Source organism: Salmo salar, chromosome 19, assembly GCF_965601325.2.
Source record: "Salmo salar chromosome 19, fSalSal1, whole genome shotgun sequence".
NCBI lineage: Eukaryota > Metazoa > Chordata > Actinopteri > Salmoniformes > Salmonidae > Salmo > Salmo salar.
In genome coordinates, this window is record NC_138309.1 from 2,515,347 (window position 1) to 2,536,270 (window position 20,924).

Consider the following 20,924-nt stretch of genomic DNA (forward strand, 5'->3'; position numbering starts at 1 on the left):
TACGTTTTTCATTCATTGTGCAGGGTGTTGGATAGTTTCCGAAGTTGGAAAATCTCAAACCAAACTTTTAGAACATCATTATGATATATAACAATTGATTGTAATTTCAGTGTTTTCTTACTATTATATGCGTTTCTGGCATTGAGAAATGGGTGCTACACTCCCTTTTAAGTACCTTACTATGATTGTTTTAAATTAAAATGGTCAAAGTAACAAAGCAAGAATTTAGAGGGGTCTGTATGGGAGTGGTCTGAGTGAGGAAGGGAACTGAACTAGCTGTTATTGGCAGAGGTTTGGAACTCTCTTTCTTATTGGCTTATTAACTAATTTACAGCCTGGTGATGTCACCAAATCAGGTAAAAATGTAATCCCACCAAAACTGGCGCAAATTACAGGTGGTCTTTTCAAACCGCTTTTACACTAAATGGGCATTATCCAGATTTTTCACAATTATCTTGATTTTCACAGTATTATTCCAACCTCCACAGTATGGAATACTGTATAAAAAACACAGGAAAATCACATTTTTGACTCAATTAAAACCTACTCTGAGCTGGGAGTTGTTATGGTCTTAAAACAGGTTTTAACAGTATTCCTAGGACCTTTTTCTGAAATGCTTTGGGTACGGCCCCAGGACTAAGCTTAATCGTTGCCTGTGAAGCAGGCCCTAGTTATGCATCTTCCCTGTACAGTATATATGTAATGAATTACTGGATAAATTGGTTCTTTTCCTGAATCTTATTTTAACAAATATATTCCTCATCTTTGCATCTTTACTGTTGGTTTTGGCAGTGTTCCATTGTTGCTGTCCAGTTGACAGTCTTGTCCTCTTGTTCTCCAGGCTGTCTGTATGGTGTGCTCTCAGTTCCTTCTCCACTCACCACAAAGGCCAGGCCTCAGCTCGACAACGCAAGAGGCAACGGGAGGATATCGAGGTAACAACACAGTCAAATCACAAATTATTTAAAGTGCATTTAATGAAGTTACAACATACTTCATGCGCACACAAACTATATTGTCATGTTTCCTGAGTGCTATGGGTAATGCAGTCTAACATGCCTCTTGTTAACCCCAGGACTACAGTAGCTTGTTCCCTCTGGACGACACGCAGCCCTCCAAGCTCATGCGTCTGCTCAGCTCCAACGAGGACGAGCCGGTGGTCCTTTCTAGTCCAGGTCAGTTTGCTGTTTTCTAGTGTCAAAGAAAGTACATCAGCGGCAGGTTCAGTCTACAAATGTTGTTGAATGTTGTAAATAAAAATGTTATGAATAGAGCTGATGTGGTTCCTTATTCTTGTCAGAGGCATGTTTGTTCCCAGCATCAAATATTTCTGTCTGAAATGTTCCGCAACGTTGTGCCTGCTGAATGCAGCCCTGCATATAACGATAATAGTTGATAGTATTATTGTTATATTCTGCTCACTGCAGGAGAGCGCAAGTTTCAAAAGTCTCTTTTTTTTCTTACGTGTCTTTTTACTGTGATGTTGTGAATATACGATCTTTTCATGTGACATCCCAATTGCCTCGGGATGAATGCCTCCACCCAGATTCTATGAAGGTTAAGACAGAGTAAGGTTTTGAACCCCTGTAAACAGCAAGTAGACACAAGTTCTCTCAACTAAATTACAGGCAAACGCAAATGAGCTTGCGCCTGAGCCTTCCAAACAGTGTAAGACTTTTGTGAAATACTGTCTTCCGATCCTGACTTTGTCAGCAAGTTGACGCTTGCATGGCTCATGGTTCATCAAGGCTTTTGATACATTGAAACTATTCATGTCACTGGGGTGATAGGGGCATTTGTAAAAACACCACTAGTGTAATTCAACCAGTTAGTGTCAGGTAGAAACCCAATGTGCAAAAATGGGGTGTAGAGGGACATTTTGGGCAAACACACTTTAAGTGAAGTGGGATGTAATGTGTAGAGTAGTGGATGGAAAACAGTTATTTAGACATTTGTCTTCCTCTGCCATTTCCCTGAAATAGGAAGGAGTGTCCTTAAAGACTCATTTCACCAGTCCTTTTTACCCTTCGTCTCCTACACCAGGGCGGCAGGTAGCCTAGTGGTTAGAGCATTGGGCAATAACCAAAAGGTTGCTGGATCGAATCCCCAAGCTGACAAGGTAAAAATCAGTCGTTCTGCCCCTGAGCAAGGCAGTTAACCCACTGTTCCCCGGGCGCCAAACACGAGGATGACGATTAATAAAGCCCCCGCACCTCTCTGATTCAGAGGGTTAAATGCTGAAGACACATTTCAGTTGAAGGCATTCAGTTGTACAACTGACTAGGTATCCTCTTTTCTGACACCGGTTCTTTTACACCCTCCTTTTCTGACACCGGTCCTTTTACACCCTTTTCTGACACCCGTCCTTTCCTTTGAAATCCATTAAGGGAAGTGGACCAGTGCCAACTTAGAGCAGGAGGTTATGGATTTGAGACGTAAGGAGAACTTCCTTATTCAAAGACTATCTGAGCCGTGATGTGTATTGAGACAACTTCCATATGGGGTCTTTAACCTTGGTTGCCTATAACCCCCTACTCTCTTGACTTTGCTATTGAAGACCTTTTCTCCTTTCCAATTGATTGTCACTATAATGAGCTTTGATCTTTACCTTGTCTCCTGTGGTTGTGTTAGGTGACCGGTCCATGTCCACCTCCCTGTCGGCCTCCCAGCTCCACACGGTCAACATGAGGGACCCTCTCAACCGCGTCCTAGGTTAGAACCACGCACCTGTCTTAAACCTTTAGCACCTCACAGGCATCATGGTTTACCAGTATGGCTTACCAGGACCTAAGCAATTGACAGTTTTCCCCGCTTTTGATATTTTCCGAATTTTAAATGTGCCTTTATGTTGTATTGCTTCTCATAATGATCATTTTACGATTTAATTCTAACTTCTGTTTAATTAAAAGAAATGCTTAATAAATCTGTCCCCCCTTGTCTTTAGTTGACCTCTCTTACATCTGCCATGCTCTTTTCCTCTGAAGCCAACCTCTTCCTGCTGATCTCATCCATCCTGGGCTCCAAGACGGCAGGGCCACACACCCAGTTCGTGCAGAGCTTCATGGAGGAGTGTGTGGAGTGTCTGGAGCAGGGCAGCCGCGGAAGCATTCTGCAGTTCATGCCTTTCACCATGGTGAGTAGTGAGAGGGAAACTAGGGTTATCCATGTGATAGCAGTTGGTGATGAACAACTTTGATAGTGATTGTGACCTCCAGCATGAGATATTTACGTAATACAAATTTCAAATCAAATTTATTTTTATATAGCCCTTCGTACATCAGCTGATATTCTCAAAGTGCTGTACAGAAACCCAGCCTAAAACCCCAAACAGCAAGCAAAGCATGTGAAAGAAGCACGGTGGCTAGGAAAAACTCCCTAGGAAAAACTCCCTAGAAAGGCCAAAAACCTAGGAAGAAACCTAGAGAGGAACCAGGCTATGAGGGGTGGCCAGTCCTCTTCTGGCTGTGCAGGGTGGATATTATAACAGAACATGGTCAAAATGTTAAAATGTTCATAAATGACCAGCATGGTCAAATAATAATAATCATAGTAGTTGTCGAGGGTGCAACAAGCACGTCCGGTGAACAGGTCAGGGTTCCATAGCCGCAGGCAGAACAGTTGAAACTGGAGCAGCAGCACGGCCAGGTGGACTGGGGACAGCAAGGAGTCATCATACCAGGTAGTCCTGAGGCATGGTCCTAGGGCTCAGGTCCTCCGAGAGAAAGACAGAAAGAGAGAATTAGAGAGAGCATATTTAAATTCACACAGGACACCGGATAAGACAAGAGAAATACTCCAGATGTAACAGACTGACCCTAGCCCCCCGACACATAAACTACTGCAGCATAAATACTGGAGGCTGAGACAGGAGGGATCAGAAGACACTGTGGCCCCATCCGATGATACCCCCGGACAGGGCCAAACAGGCAGGATATAACCCCACCCACTTTGCCAAAGCACAGCCCCCACACCACTAGAGGGATGTCTCCAACCACCAACTTACCGTCCTAAGACAAGGCCGAGTATAGCCCACAACGATCTCCGCCATGGCACAACCCAAGGGGGGGGGCGCCAACCCAGACAGGAAGACCACGTCAGTGACTCAACCCACTCAAGTGACGCACCCCTCCCATGGACGGCATGGAAGAACACCAGTAGGCCAGTGACTCAGCCCCTGTAAAAGGGTTAGAGGCAGAGAATCCCAGTGGAAAGAGGGGAACCGGCAAGGCAGAGACAGCAAGGGCGGTTCGTTGCTCCAGCCTTTCCGTTCACCTTCACACTCCTGGGCCAGACTATACTTAATCATAGGACCTACTGAAGAGATAAGTCTTCAGTAAAGACTTAAAGGTTGAGACTGAGTCTGCGTCTCTCACATTGGTAGGCAGACCATTCCATAAAAATGGAGCTCTATAGGAGAAAGCCCTACCTCCAGCCGTTTGCTTAGAAATTCTAGGGACAATTAGGAGGCCTGCGTCTTGTGACCGTAGCGTACGTGTAGGTATGTACGGCAGGACCAAATCGGAAAGATAGGTAGGAACAAGCCCATGTAATGCTTTGTAGGTTAGCAGTAAAACCTTGAAATCAGCCCTTGCCTTAACAGGAAGCCAGTGTAGGGAGGCTAGCACTGGAGTAATATGATCAAATTTTTTGGTTCTAGTCAGGATTCTAGCAGCCGTATTTAGCACTAACTGAAGTTTATTTAGTGCTTTATCCGGGTAGCCGGAAAGTAGAGCATTGCAGTAGTCCAGCCTAGAAGTAACAAAAGCATGGATTAATATTTCTGCGTCATTTTTGGACAGAAAATTTCTGATTTTTGCAATGTTACGTAGATGGAAAAATGCTGTCCTTGAAACAGTCTTGATATGTTCTTCAAAAGAGAGATCAGGGTCCAGAGTAACGCCGAGGTCCTTCACAGTTTTATTTGAGACGACTGTACAACCATCCAGATTAATTTTCAGATTCAACAGAAGATCTCTTTGTTTCTTGGGACCTAGAACAAGCATCTCTGTTTTGTCCGAGTTTAAAAGTAGAAAGTTTGCAGCCATCCACTTCTTTATGTCTGAAACACAGGCTTCTAGCGAGGGCAATTTTGGGGCTTCACCATGTTTCATTGAAATGTACAGCTGTGTGTCGTCCGCATAGCAGTGAAATTTAACATTATGTTTTCGAATGACATCCCCAAGAGGTAAAATATATAGTGAAAACAATAGTGGTCCTAAAACGGAACCTTGAGGAACACCGAAATTTACAATTGATTTGTCAGAGGACAAACCATTCACAGAGACAAACTGATATCTTTCCGACAGATAAGATCTAAACCAGGCCAGAACTTGTCCATGTAGACCAATTTGGGTTTCCAATCTCTCCAAAAGAATGTGGTGATCGATGGTATCAAAAGCGGCACTAAGATCTAGGAGCACGAGGACAGATGCAGAGCCTCGGTCTGACGTCATTAAAAGGTAATTTACCACCTTTACAAGTGCAGTCTCAGTGCTATGATGGGGTCTAAAACCAGACTGAAGCGTTTCGTATACATTGTTTGTCTTCAGGAAGGCAGTGAGTTGCTGTGCAACAGCTTTTTCTAAAATTTTTGAGAGGAATGGAAGATTCGATATAGGCCGATAGTTTTTTTTTTTAAATTTCTGGATCAAGATTCGGCTTTTTCAAGAGAGGCTTTATTACTGCCACTTTTAGTGAGCTTGGTACACATCCGGTGGATAGAGAGCCGTTTATTATGTTCAACATAGGAGGGCCAAGCACAGGAAGCAGCTCTTTCAGTAGTTTAGTTGGAATAGGGTCCAGTATGCAGCTTGAGGGTTTGGAGGCCATGATTATTTTCATCATTGCGTCAAGAGATATAGTACTAAAACACTTTAGTATCTCCCTTGATCCTAGGTCCTGGCAGAGTTGTGCAGACTCAGGACAATGGAGCTTTGGAGGAATACCCAGATTTAAAGAGGAGTCTGTAATTTGCTTTCTAATGATCATGATCTTTTCCTCAAAGAAGTTCATAAATGTATTACTGCTGAAGTGAAAGCCATCCTCCATTTGCGAAGGCTGCTTTTTAGTTAGCTTTGCGACAGTATCAAAAAGAAATTTCGGATTGTTCTTATTTTCCTCAATTAAGTTGGAAAAATAGGATGATCGAGCAGCAGTAAGGGCTCTTCGATACTGCACGGTACTGTCTTTCCAAGCTAGTCGGAAGACTTCCAGTTTGGTGTGGCGCCATTTCCGTTCCAATTTTCTGGAAGCTTGCTTCAGAGCTCGTGTATTTTCTCTATACCGTGGAGCTAGTTTCTTATGACAGATGTTTTTAGTTTTTAGGGGTGCAACTGCATCTAGGGTATTGCGCAAGGTTAAATTGAGTTCCTCGGTTAGGTGGTTAACTGATTTTTGTCCTCTGACGTCCTTGGGTAGGCAGAGGCAGTCTGGAAGGGCATCAAGGAATCTTTGGGTTGTCTGAGAATTTATAGCACGACTTTTAATGCTCCTTGGTTGGGGTCTGAGCAGATTATTTGTTGCAGTTGCAAACGTAATAAAATGGTGGTCCGATAGTCCAGGATTATGAGGAAAAACATTTAGATCCACAACATTTATTCCATGGGACAAAACTAGGTCCAGAGTATGACTGTGGCAGTGAGTAGGTCCAGAGACATGTTGGACAAAACCCACTGAGTCGATGATGGCTCCGAAAGCCTTTTGGAGTGGGTCTGTGGACTTTTCCATGTGAATGTTAAAGTCACCAAAAATTAGAATATTATCTGCTATGACTACAAGATCCGATAGGAATTCAGGGAACTCAGTGAGGAACACTGCATATGGCCCAGGAGGCCTATAAACAGTAGCTATAAAAAGTGAGTGAGTAGGCTGCATAGATTTCATGACTAGAAGCTCAAAAGACGAAAGCGTCATTGTTGTTTTTTTTTTTTGTAAATTGAAATTTGCTATCGTAAATGTTAGCAACACCTCCGCCTTTGCCGGATGCACGGGGGGTATGGTCACTAATGTAACCAGGGGGTGAGGCCTCATTTAACACAGTAAATTCATCAGGCTTAAGCCATGTTTCAGTCAGGCCAATCACATCAAGATTATTATCAGTGATTAGTTCATTGACTATAACTGCCTTGGAAGTGAGGGATCTAACATTAAGTAACCCAATTTTGAGATGTGAGGTATCACAATCTCTTTCAATAATGGCAGGAATGGAGGAGGTCTTTATACTAGTGAGATTGCTAAAGCGAACACCGCCATTTTTAATTTTGCCCAACCTAGATCGAGGCACAGACACGGTCTCAATGGGGAAAGCTGAGCTGACTACGCTGACTGTGCTAGTGGCAGACTCCACTAAGCTGGCAGGCTGGCTAACAGCCTGCTGCCTGGCCTGCACCCTATTTCATTGTGGAGCTAGAGGAGTTAGAGCCCTGTCTATGTTCGTAGATAAGATGAGAGCACCCCTCCAGCTAGGATGGAGTCCGTCACTCCTCAACAGGCCAGGCTTGGTCCTGTTTGTGGGTGAGTCCCAGAAAGAGGGCCAATTATCTACAAATTCTATCTTTTGGGAGGGGCAGAACACAGTTTTCAACCAGCGATTGAGTTGTGAGACTGCTGTAGAGCTCATCACTCCCCCTAACTGGGAGGGGGCCAATACAAGTTAGATTACTGCCATGATGGTTTTTAGTGGTGTTGAAGAATGTGGAGAATGCCACAGCTGTTCACGTGTGTGTGTGTGTGTCTCCGTCCCCAGGTCTCAGAGCTGGTGAAACTTCCTGCGCTGGCCAAGCCCAAGGTGGTCTTGGGAATCACAGACTTGACTCTGCCCCTGGGGAGGAGGGTGGCAGCCAAGGCCATCTCAGCCTTATAGACCCCTAATGGTGTCCACTGCACGGGAAGCCACCGCCACCTTCTCCATGGATTCTATTCCACCAGTCACTCAGGTCCAAACCCAACTTCCACTTACATTTTTGCTCCTCTAAACTTGGCCCCTGCTATCTTAGTTTCATCACCCTGGCATAGAAATGCCAGTTTCAGCATACTCCTGAGTTGGTGACCAAATAGTTCTGTTATTAAACCATGGTTGCATCCATCATTCATTCAAAGGTAGTTTGTCTTTCATTTTGATCTCTATGGTTGCTATATATCAGTGTTTTACTCCCCTGGCATCCTATCGATACAATGTACATAATGTCTTTTTATAATAAAGAATCATGTAAAATGTAAGTACTTTTGTATGTTAATTTATGCTGATATTTTTCAGATTTCTATTATTTTCACTTAACTTATATTCAACTTTGTGTTTAAGTGACCTTCAGCACTCGTACAAGAGTAATAGTTTACCAGTATCATTGTTTAGTGACGTCCTGCCTTGACTGGCTTTGAATTTTGTCATAAAAAATATGGCTGGTGAATGTCACGATCACATAACATTATGTAATTCTCGAAATTAACACTGTTTTGAGACATAGGGCCATATTCATTAGGGCACATCGTAGCAAAACATTTTACAACAAAGTCAAAACAAGTGTTTCTTATTACTCAATACCCCCTGTCCTACTTTACCATGGCAAATACAAAAAAAGTGAGTTGCAACCGAGGACAGATGGTTTTTATGCGTCAGCACTCGGCTGTCCCGTTCTGAGCTTGTGTGGCCTACCACTTCGCGGCTGAGCCGTTGTTGCTCCTAGACGTGTCCTCTTCACAATAACAGCACTTAGAGCTGGCCCGGTAAACTATCAGGGCAGAAATTTGACAAACTGATTTGTTGGATAAGTGGCATCCTATGACGGTGCCACGTTGAAAGTCACAGCTCTTCGGTACGGGCCATTCAACTGCCAATTTTTGTCTATGGAGATTGCATGGCTGTATGCTCAATTTTATGTACCTGTCAACAACGGTGTGGCTGAAATAGCCAAATCCAGTAATCTGTGTGTGTGTATATGCATATACATATACGGTGTGTGTGTGTGTGTGTATATATTTGTGTGTATATTTATATGTACATATTTATGTGTGTATATGTATGTATGTGTGTGTATATATATATATATATATATCTCTATCACACACACACACACACACGTATATGCATATACACACACACGTATATGCATATACACACACACACAGATTACTGGATTTGGCTATTTCAGCCACACCGTTGTGGCTGGTTGGTTGGTATATATATATACCAACCAACCATCCCGGGACAAGGCTGAGTATAGCCCACAAAGATCTCCGCCACGGCACAGCCCAAGGGGGGGCGCCAACCCAGACAGGAAGACCACGTCAGTGACTCAACCCACTCAAGTGACGCACCCCTCCCAGGGACGGCATGGAAGAACACCAGTGACTCAGCCCCCGTAATAGGGGTAGAGGCAGAGAATCCCAGTGGAAAGAGGGGAAACCGGCCAGGCAGAGACGGCAAGGGTGGTTCGTTGCTCCAGCCTTTCCGTTCACCTTCACACCCCTGGGCCAGACTACACTTAATCATAGGACCTACTGAAGAGATGTTTTCAGTAAAGACTTAAAGGTTGAGACTGAGTCTGCGTCTCTCACATGGGTAGGCAGACTATTCCATAAAAATGGAGCTCTATAGGAGAAAGCCCTGCCTCCAGCTGTTTGCTTAGAAATTCTAGGAACAATTAGGAGGCCCGTGTCTTGTGACCGTAGCGTACGTGTAGGTATGTACGGCAGGACCAAATCAGAAAGATGGGTAGGAGCAAGCTAATGTACTGCTTTGTAGGTTAGCAGTAAAACCTTGAAATCAGCCCTTGCCTTAACAGGAAGCCAGTGTAGGGAGGCTAGCACTGGAGTAATATGATCAAATTTTTTGGTTCTAGTCAGGATTCTAGCAGCCGTATTTAGCACTAACTGAGGTTTATTTAGTGCTTTATCCGGGTAGCCGGAAAGTAGAACATTGCAGTAGTCCAACCTAGAAGTAACACAGGCATGGATACATTTTTCTGCGTCATTTTTGGATAGAAAGTTTCTGATTTTTGCAATGTTACGTAGATGGAAAAAAGCTGTCCTTGAAACAGTCTTGATATGTTCTTCAAAAGAGAGATCAGGGTCCAGAGTAACGCCGAGGTCCTTCACAGTTTTATTTGAGACGACTGTACAACCATCCAGATTGTCAGATTCAACAGAAGATCTCTTTGTTTCTTGGGACCTAGAACAAGCATCTCTGTTTTGTCTGAGTTTAAGAGTAGAAAGTTTGCAGCCATCCACTTCCTTATGTCTGAGACACAGGCTTCTAGCGAGGGCAATTTTGGGGCTTCAACATGTTTCATTGAAATGTACAGCTGTGTGTCATCCGCATAGCAGTGAAATTTAACATTATGTTTTCGAATGACATCCCCAAGAGGTAAAATATATAGTGAAAACAATAGTGGTCCTAAAACGGAACCTTGAGGAACACCGAAATTTACAGTTGATTTGTCAGAGGACAAACCATTCACAGAGACGAAACTGATATCTTTCCGACAGATAAGACCTAAACCAGGCCAGAACTTGTCCATGTAGACAAATTTGGGTTTCCAATCTCTCCAAAAGAATGTGGTGATCGATGGTATCAAAAGCAGCACTAAGATCTAGGAGCACGAGGACAGACGCAGAACCACGGTCTGAAGTCATTAAAAGGTCATTTACCACCTTCACAAGTGCAGTCTCAGTGCTATGATGGGGTCTAAAACCAGACTGAAGCGTTTCGTGTACATTGTTTGTCTTCAGGAAGGCAGTGAGTTGCTGCGTAACAGCTTTTTCAAAAAATTGAGAGGAATGGAAGATTCGATATAGGCCGATATTTTTTAAAAATAATTTCTGGGTCAAGATTTGGCTTTTTCAAGAGAGGCTTTATTACTGCCACTTTTAGTGAGTTTGGTACACATCCGGTGGATAGAGAGCCGTTTATTATGCTCAACATAAGAGGGCCAAGCACAGAAAGCGTCTCTTTCAGTAGTTTAGTTGGAATAGGGTCCAGTATGCAGCTTGAAGGTTTAATGGCCATGATTATTTTCATCATTGTGTCAAGAGATATAGTACTAAAACACTTTAGTGTCTCCCTTGATCCTAGGTCCTGGCAGGGTTGTGCAGACTCAGGACAACGGAGCTTTGGAGGAATACGCAGATTTAAAGAGGAGTCCGTAATTTGCTTTCTAATGATCATGATCTTTTCCTCAAAGAAGTTCATGAATTCATCACTGCTGAAGTGAGAGCCATCCTCTCCTGGGGAATGCTGCTTTTTAGTTAACTTTGCGACAGTATCAAAAATAAATTTCGGATTGTTCTTATTTTCCTCAATTAAGTTGGAAAAATAGGATGATCGAGCAGCAGTGAGGGCTCTTTGATACTGCACGGTACTGTCTTTCCAAGCTAGTCGGAAGACTTCCAGTTTGGTGTGGCGCCATTTCCGTTCCAATTTTCTGGAAGCTTGCTTCAGAGCTCGTGTATTTTCTGTATACCAGGGAGCTAGTTTCTTATGACAAATGTTTTTAGTTGTTAGGGGTGCAACTGCATCTAGGGTATTGCGCAAGGTTAAATTGAGTTCCTCGGTTAGGTGGTTAACTGATTTTTGTCCTCTGACGTCCTTGGGTAGGCAGAGGGAGTCTGGAAGGGCATCAAGGAATCTTTGGGTTGTCTGAGAATTTAGAGCACGACTTTTAATGCTTCTTGGTTGGGGTCTGAGCAGATTATTTGTTGCGAATGTAATAAAATGGTGGTCTGATAGTCCAGGATTATGAGGAAAAACATTAAGATCAACAACATTTATTCCATGTGACAAAACTAGGTCCAGAGTATGACTGTGGCAGTGAGTAGGTCCAGAGACATGTTGGACAAAACCCACTGAGTCGATGATGGCACTGAAAGCCTTTTGGAGTGGGTCTGTGGACTTTTCCATGTGAATATTAAAGTCACCAAAAATTTGAATATTATCTGCGACGACTACAAGGTCCGATAGGAATTCAGGGAACTCAGTGAGGAACGCTGCATATGGCCCAGGAGGCCTGTAAACAGTAGCTATAAAAAGTGATTGAGTAGGCTGCATAGATTTCATGACTAGAAGCTCAAAAGACGAAAACGTCGTTGTTGTTTTTTTTGGGGTAAATTTAAATTTGCTATCATAAATGTTAGCAACACCTCCGCCTTTTGCGGGATGCGCTGGGGATATGGTCACTAGTGTAACCAGGGGGTGAGGCCTCATTTAACACAGTAAATTCATCAGGCTTAAGCCATGTTTCAGTCAGGCCAATCACATCAAGATTATGATCAGTGATTAGTTCATTGACTATAACTGCCTTTGAAGTGAGGGATCTAACATTAAGTAGTCCTAGATGAGGTATCACAATCTCTTTCAATAATGGCAGGAATGGAGGAGGTCTTTATATTAGTGAGATTGCTAAAGCGAACACCGCCATCTTTAATTTTGCCCAACCTAGATCGAGGCACAGACACGGTCTCAATGGGGTTAGCTGAGCTGACTACACTGACTGTGCTAGTGGCAGACTCCACTAAGCTGGCAGGCTGGCTAACAGCCTGCTGCCTGGCCTGCACCCTATTTCATTGTGGAGCTAGAGGAGTTAGAGCCCTGTCTATGTTCGTAGATGAGATGAGAGCACCCCTCCAGCTAGGATGGAGTCTGTCACTCCTCAACAGGCCAGGCTTGGTCCTGTTTGTGGGTGAGTCCCAGAAAGAGGGCCAATTATCTACAAATTCTATCTTTTGGGAGGGGCAGAACACAGTTTTCAACCAGCGATTGAGTTGTGAGACTCTGCTGTAGAGCTCATCACTCCCCCTAACTGGGAGGGGGCCAGAGACAATTAATCGATGCCGACACATCTTTCTAGCTGATTTACACGCTGAATCTATGTTGCGCTTGGTGACCTCTGACTGTTTCATCCTAAAATCGTTGGTGCCGACGTGGATAACAATATCTCTATACTCTCTACACTCACCAGTTTTAGCTTTAGCCAGCACCGTCTTTAGATTAGCCTTAACGTCGGTAGCCCTGCCCCCTGGTAAACAGTGTATGATCGCTGGATGATTAGTTTTTAGTCTAATACTGCGGGTAATGGAGTCGCCAATGACTAGGGTTTTCAATTTGTCAGAGCTAATGGTGAGAGGCTTCGGCGTCTCAGACCCCATAACGGGAGGAGCAGAGACCAGAGAAGTTTCGGCCTCAGACTCCGACTCGCTTAATGGGGAGAACCGGTTGAAAGTTTCTGTCGGCTGAATAAGCGACACCGGTTGAGCATTTCTACAGCGTTTCCCTCCAGAAGCCATGAGAAAGTTGTCCGGCTGCGGGGACCGTGCGAGGGGGTTTATACTAACGTTACTATCTGTACTTACTGGTGGCACAGACGCTGTTTCATCCTTTCCTACACTGAAATTGCCCTTGCCTAACGATTGCGTCTGAAGCTGGGCTTGCAGCACAGCTATCCTCGCCGTAAGGCGATCGTTCTCCTGTATATTATAAGTACAACGACTGCAATTAGAAGGCATTATGTTAATGTTACTTAGCTTCGGCTGTTTGAAGTCCTGATGAACCATGTCCAGAAAAAACCTCCGGGGTGAAAAAGTTGAATGAAAAAAGTTGAGTAAGGGAAAAACAAAAAATATACGGTAATGAAAAAGTAAAAACCGTGAAGTAGTCAGGTAGCAAAGTAAGATTGGCAACAAAACGCACAGCAGCACGTAAACAAGTCTGCAAGTTGTGACCGGAAATATATACACTGCTCAAAAAAATAAAGGGAACACTTAAACAACACAATGTAACTCCAAGTCAATCACACTTCTGTGAAATCAAACTGTCCACTTAGGAAGCAACACTGATTGACAATACATTTCACATGCTGTTGTGCAAATGGAATAGACAACAGGTGGAAATTATAGGCAATTAGCAAGACACCCCCAATAAAGGAGTGGTTCTGCAGGTGGGGACCACAGACCACTTCTCAGTTCCTATGCTTCCTGGCTGATGTTTTGGTCACTTTTGAATGCTGGCGGTGCTTTCACTCTAGTGGTAGCATGAGACGGAGTCTACAACCCACACAAGTGGCTCAGGTAGTGCAGCTCATCCAGGATGGCACATCAATGCGAGCTGTGGCAAGAAGGTTTGCTGTGTCTGTCAGCGTAGTGTCCAGAGCATGGAGGCGCTACCAGGAGACAGGCCAGTACATCAGGAGACGTGGAGAAGGCCGTAGGAGGGCAACAACCCAGCAGCAGTACCGCTACCTCCGCCTTTGTGCAAGGAGGAGCAGGAGGAGCACTGCCAGAGCCCTGCAAAATGACCTCCAGCAGGCCACAAATGTGCATGTGTCTGCTCAAACGGTCAGAAACAGACTCCATGAGGGTGGTATGAGGGCCCGACGTCCACAGGTGGGGGTTGTGCTTACAGCCCAACACCGTGCAGGACGTTTGGCATTTGCCAGAGAACACCAAGATTGGCAAATTCGCCACTGGCGCCCTGTGCTCTTCACAGATGAAAGCAGGTTCACACTGAGCACATGTGACAGACGTGACAGAGTCTGGAGACGCCGTGGAGAACGTTCTGCTGCCTGCAACATCCTCCAGCATGACCGGTTTGGCGGTGGGTCAGTCATGGTGTGGGGTGGCATTTCTTTGGGGGGCCGCACAGCCCTCCATGTGCTCGCCAGAGGTAGCCTGACTGCCATTAGGTACCGAGATGAGATCCTCAGACCCCTTGTGAGACCATATGCTGGTGCGGTTGGCCCTGGGGTCCTCCTAATGCAAGACAATGCTAGACCTCATGTGGCTGGAGTGTGTCAGCAGTTCCTGCAAGAGGAAGGCATTGATGCTATGGACTGGCCCGCCCGTTCCCCAGACCTGAATCCAATTGAGCACATCTGGGACATCATGTCTCGCTCCATCCACCAACGCCACGTTGCACCACAGACTGTCCAGGAGTTGGCGGATGCTTTAGTCCAGGTCTGGGAGGAGATCCCTCAGGAGACCATCCGCCACCTCATCAGGAGCATGCCCAGGCGTTGTAGGGAGGTCATACAGGCACGTGGAGGCCACACACACTACTGAGCCTAATTTTCACTTGTTTTAAGGACATTACATCAAAGTTGGATCAGCCTGTAGTGTGGTTTTCCACTTTAATTTTGAGTGTGACTCCAAATCCAGACCTCCATGGGTTGATAAATTGGATTTCCATTGATTATTTTTGTGTGATTTTGTTGTCAGCACATTCAACTATGTAAAGAAAAAAGTATTTAATAAGATTATTTATTTCATTCAGTTCTATGATGTGTTGTTTAAGTGGTCCCTTTATTTTTATGAGCAGTATACATGTATGTATGTATGTATGTGTATGTATTTATATGTATATGTGTATATATATCTATATGTGTGTGTGTATATATACACATATATATGTATATGTATATATGTATGTATGTATATATGTATGTATATATATATGTGTGTATGTATATGTATATGTGTGTGTGTATATGTATATGTATATATATATGTGTATATACATATACATATATATATATACCTATATATATATATATATATACCTATACACACATATACACACACACATATACATATACATACACACACATATATATACATACATATATATGTGTATATATACACACACACATATACATATATATACACACATATACATATAAATACATACATACATACATATGTGTATATATATGTGTATATATATATATATATATAATTCCAGAAAATGATGTCATGACTTTAGAAGCTTCTGATCGGCAAATTGACATCATTTGAGTCAATAGGAGGTGTACCTGTGGATGTATTTCAAGGCCTACCTTCAAACTCAGTGCCTCTTTGCTTGACATCATGGGAAAATCAAAAGTATCAGTCAAGACCTCAGGAAATAAATTGTAGACCTCCACAAGTCTTATTCATCCTTGGGAGCAATTTCCTAGAGGTACCACGTTCATCTGTACAAACAATAGTATGCAAGTATGAACACCACGGGACCACGCAGCAGTCATACCGCTCAGGAAGGAGACGCGTTCTGTCTCCTAGAGATGAATGTACTTTGGTGCGAAAAGTGCAAATCAATCCCAGAACAACAGCAAAGGACCTTATGAAGATGCTGGAGGAAACAGGTACAAAATTATCTATATCCACAGGTAAACAAGTCCTATATCGACATAACCTGAAAGGCTGCTCAGCAAGGAAGAAGCAACTGCTTCAAATCCGCCATAAAGAAAGCCAGACTAGGGTTTGCAACTGCACATGGGGACAAAGATCGTACTTTTTGGAGAAATGTCCTCTGGTCTGATGAAACAAAAATAGAACTGTTTGGCCATAATGACCATTGTTATGTTTGGAGGAAAAAGGGGGAGGCTTGCAAGCCAAAGAACACCACCCCAAACATGAAGCACAGGGGTGGCAGCATCATGTTGTGGGGTGCTTTGCTGCAGGAGGGACTGGTGCACTTCACAAAATAGATGGCATCATGAGGGAGGAAAATTATGAGGAGATATTCAAGCAACATCTCAAGACATCAGTCAGGAAGTTAAAGCTTGGTCGCAAATGGGTCTTCCAAATGGACAATGGCCCCAAGCATACTTCCAAAGTTGTGGCAAAATGGCTTAACAGCAACAATATCAAGGTATTTGAGTGGCCATCACAAAGCCCTGACCTCAATCCCATGGAAAATTTGTGGGCAGAACTGAAAAAGTGTGTACGAGCAAGTAGGCCTACAAACCTGACTCAGTTACACCAGCTCTGTCAGGAGGAATGGGCCAAAATGCACGCAACTTATTGTGGGAAGCTTGTGGAAGGCTACATGAAACGTTTGACCCAAGTTAAACAATTTAAAGGTAATGCTACCAAATACTAATTGAGTGTATGTAAACTTCTGACCCACTAGGAATATGATGAAAGAAAGAAAAGCTGAAATAAATAATTCTGTCTACTATTATTCTGACATTTCACATTCTTAAAATAAAGTGGTGATCCTAACTGACCTAAAACAGGGAATAGGATTAAATGTCGGGAATTGTGAAAAACTGAGTTTAAATGTATTTGCCTAAGGTGTATGTAAACCTCCGATTTCAACTGTATGTGACATAATTTGGTGTAATATCCTTTGACTCTGATGTTGGTTAGATAAGATCCAGCAAACCAAAATTGGTTGTTGTTCCCATCCTCTTCATATGCTGTGTAGTTGTAACACTATATTTTACGATTTTCCTTCTTCATCACAGTCTTATGAAATGTGATTTTAGTTGGATAGAGCTTCCTTTAAATAACTTTTTTCCTGTGTATTCATATGCTTCTTAAATACAGGCACAGAACCTTTAAAGTAAATAAGAAAACAATTGTACCTTTCATCACTTTCAATCAAAATACATACAACTGCACGCAAAACCCATTCTGATAAATGATGACACAATAAATATACAAAAAACTATTCAGGTTCAATTCAATAATCTTTTATTGATTTAAAGATCCAATGCATCTGTTTCTATCTCAATATCAAGGGCTTTATTTAATCCGTATTGCAGGAATTCAGCGTTACAGCGTGATTGAAATTTAAAGGCAAAGTTCCCGTGTTTGCGTAGACTTCAGTCATGGTAAATGCTACATGTGTCGGCTCAACCGGAAATTACCTTTAAATGTCTATTGCGCAGTCTGTAACTCTTCAGCGTTACAGATTGAATAGAGCCACAAATGATTTCTGGGTGACAATTAAGTACCTTACTGTGATTGACCAATTTTTATTGAAAACAACAAACAAAGCGCAATAGCAAAGAGCAAAATCATAAAATACAGTGTTACAAGTACACAGCATATGAAGAGGATGGGAACATTTTAATAACTCCGAAATTGCTTTCTGTCTCCTGATTGAGCATATTAGAAAAACATGAGGTCACAGCTATTCCCTGGTGGTGCAGAGGGTTAATGATCTGTTTGCATTTCCAAAGACTGCAGGTTCATTCTCACATATTCTTTAACCATATGGGATTATTTTGAGAGAAAAAAAAACTTGAGAAATTGAGGCTGATGCAGTACACTACTAAAAGACAGGATGTCTTTATTTTGTTCAGATGTACAGTATAAATCAAGTCAAATTCAGAATTTAGACTTACTGTAAAAAAATGTAACGTGTAAAAATGTACTTTTAATAAAACACTCCCAAAGTAATTCCTACTTTGAAGCACTTGACATGGTCCAGAAGTATGCAGCATATAAAGAGGATGGTTGAACTGATGATGAATAACCCAGTTACCAGTATATCCCTGGGTACTTATGTCTAAGTAGGCTAAAAAGGAAGCGTGTAATTCCTGATTGATCATACTGCCATGGCTATATACTGACAAAATAAGCACCCTAGTGGCACAGAGCATAGGCTGAAAAGGACGCATGGAAATCATGAAGTCGTTCCTAATGTTGGTATACTCAGTGTATAATGTCATGTGTCTATACAGCACATTCGGAAAGTATTCAGAACCCTTGAATTTTTCCAGATTTTTTTACGTTACAGCCTTATTCTAAAATGGATTAAATAATTTTTTCCCCTCATCAATCTAAACACAATACCCCAAAAATAGGTTTTTAGTGTTTTTTTGCAAATGTATTAAAAATAAAAAACAGAAATACCTTATTTACATAAGTATTCAGACCCTTTGTTATGAGACTCGAAATTCAGATCAGGTGTATCTTGTTTCCATTGATCATCCTTGAGATGTTTCTATGACTTGATTGGAGTCCACCTGCGGTAAATTCAATTGATTGGAAATTATTTGGAAAGGCACACACCTGACTATATAAGGTCCCACAGCTGACAATGCATGTCATGGCAAAAACCAAGCCATGAGGTCAAAGGAATTGTCTGTAGAGCTATGAGACAGGATAGGTCAAGGCTCAGATCTGGGGAAGGGTATCAAAAAATATCTGCAGCATTGAAGGTTCCCCAAAAAAACAGTGGCCTCCATCATTCTTAAAGCGAAGAAGTTTGTAACCACCAAGATTCCCGGGCAAACTGAGCAATCTGGGGAGAAGGGCCTTGGTCAGGGAGGTGACCAAGTACCCGATGGTCACTCAAATTTCTAAAAATCACTTTTTGCTTTGTCATTATGGGTTTGCTAGGAAAATTGTACTGGTACATTGTGTTATTACATCAGTGGGGGCAGCTGAGGTGAGGACAGCTCATAATAATGTCTGGAAAGGAGTGAATGGAATGGCATCAAACACATGGGAACCACGTGTTTCGTGTATTTGATACCATTCCACTTCAGCCATTACCACGAGCCTGTCCTCCCCAATTAAGGTGCCACCAACCTCCTATGTATTACATTAACTGGAAACCTAATGAGATCTTTTGGGGAATGTTCTGTGGTTGTTGTTACTGATGTTGTGCACAACATTTTTCTGAATGATAGGAGAATATTCCAAGGATATTTCATTTAAAACCAAAAATGTACACATTTTTTGGGGGGGGGGATGTTATCATCCTAATGTTAGCTAAAACCCTAACTAAAACTTAATGGGAATCTTAGCTAATGTTCTGGGAATATTCCCGGTTTGCTGGGGAGGCATGGAGGAGTTGAGCAAGAAGAATTGGTTACTGTGGAGTGTATTGAGCAAAACAATGACATCAACTTCTTGAAATGGTTAGACAACAGAGCAGGCACTACCCATCCGCTATTCTGATAAAATGTCATCCTTTTAGTAGACCTTGAATCGGTCTGTTCTAAAGCAGATGGTTTATCCCCAGTCTTCCTTCCTCTTTCCCTCAAAAACATTAAACTGACCCATATTTTTCATGCATTTATACTGTATGTGCAACTTTATCTGAGTAGACTGGGCATAACCTGGCAAAAGTCTTGTTGAAACTGATCAAAATTAATTGCTATCTATCTAGCTGCAAAATTGACCCTGCTGTGACCAACATGACTGGTATAGTTGTAAGTGTCGGTGTTTGGCTTAGATAATCACACAGTTGGGGTTTGGAAATGTTGATCAAAACTGGGGAAGCCTTTTTACTCTGCCCTCATTTTACACATACTCGGGGACAGGGGGAGCTGTTGTCTACCAATAGAACAGAGAGAGAGTAAGGAAATGGGAAGAGAAAAGAGTGTCATGGTTCAACCTGTCACCAGAGGAGGGCAGAGACCGTCCTAGAGACATTAACAACACTCAGGTGTGTCCAATTTACTTATTATGATTTCCCTGTTAAAAGAGGTGTGTTTTCTGTTGTCCTTTGCAGAAGCTGGAATTGTTTTCCTGAGTGAGTTGTCAATACTTTTTTTATTTTTAATTATTATTATTATTTTTTAAATATTATTAAGTGTACTGTGATTCTGCGACTACCGTTTCTCAGTAAAGTATTATGTTTATCCTTAACCACTGATTACTCGTCTGTCTCTTCTCTGCACCTGGGTCCAACCTTACCACGTCACAGCAAGCTTCTGCCTAAACATGGACGCAGCAGCGATAGCCTAGATCAAGAATGTTGTAACCCACCAAGGAGCACTGCTGAAGCGGCAGCAAGAACAATTCTCCAAAATATCAGAGACCCTCCGGGCACTTACCGACTCCCTCCAACCACAGTCCAACCTCGCCCAGTGCTATAGCCGTTGCCGTAGTTCCTCCAGAGAACCTGCACCAGGAACCCAAGATCCCTGCCCCCGAGCGGTATGACGGCCACCCAGGAGGATGCAAGGGGTTCCTCACTAGTGTTTGAGCTACAGTCCGATGATTGCCTACATCATCTCTCTACTCTTGGGCAAGGCCCTGGCATGGGCAACGGCGGTGTGGGAACAGCAGCCACCATGTAGCTCCATATTAGCCTTTATTGCCGAGCTGCGACGAGTCTTCGACCAGCCAGTTGATGGACGAGAAGCGGCCAGCCGACTGTTCAACATCCGCCAAGGGGCCAGACCAGAGGTTAACTT

At 42.9% G+C, this 20,924-nt stretch overlaps 1 protein-coding gene across 4 annotated transcripts in view; it reads left to right on the forward strand.

Moving 5' to 3' along the window:
- LOC106578284 (mediator of RNA polymerase II transcription subunit 24) overlaps positions 1-8,217 on the forward strand; it is a 34,524-nt gene extending 26,307 nt beyond the window's left edge. For all 4 annotated transcript variants that reach the window (XM_014156957.3, XM_014156958.3, XM_014156959.3 and 1 more), the window contains exons 22-26: positions 842-935; positions 1,076-1,175; positions 2,632-2,712; positions 2,985-3,133; positions 7,745-8,217. In XM_014156957.3, the coding sequence (XP_014012432.1) occupies positions 842-935; positions 1,076-1,175; positions 2,632-2,712; positions 2,985-3,133; positions 7,745-7,861 (541 nt within the window). In that variant the 3' untranslated portion in view covers positions 7,862-8,217. The remainder of the gene's footprint in view (positions 1-841; positions 936-1,075; positions 1,176-2,631; positions 2,713-2,984; positions 3,134-7,744) is intronic.
- The last annotated feature ends 12,707 nt before the right edge of the window (positions 8,218-20,924 follow it).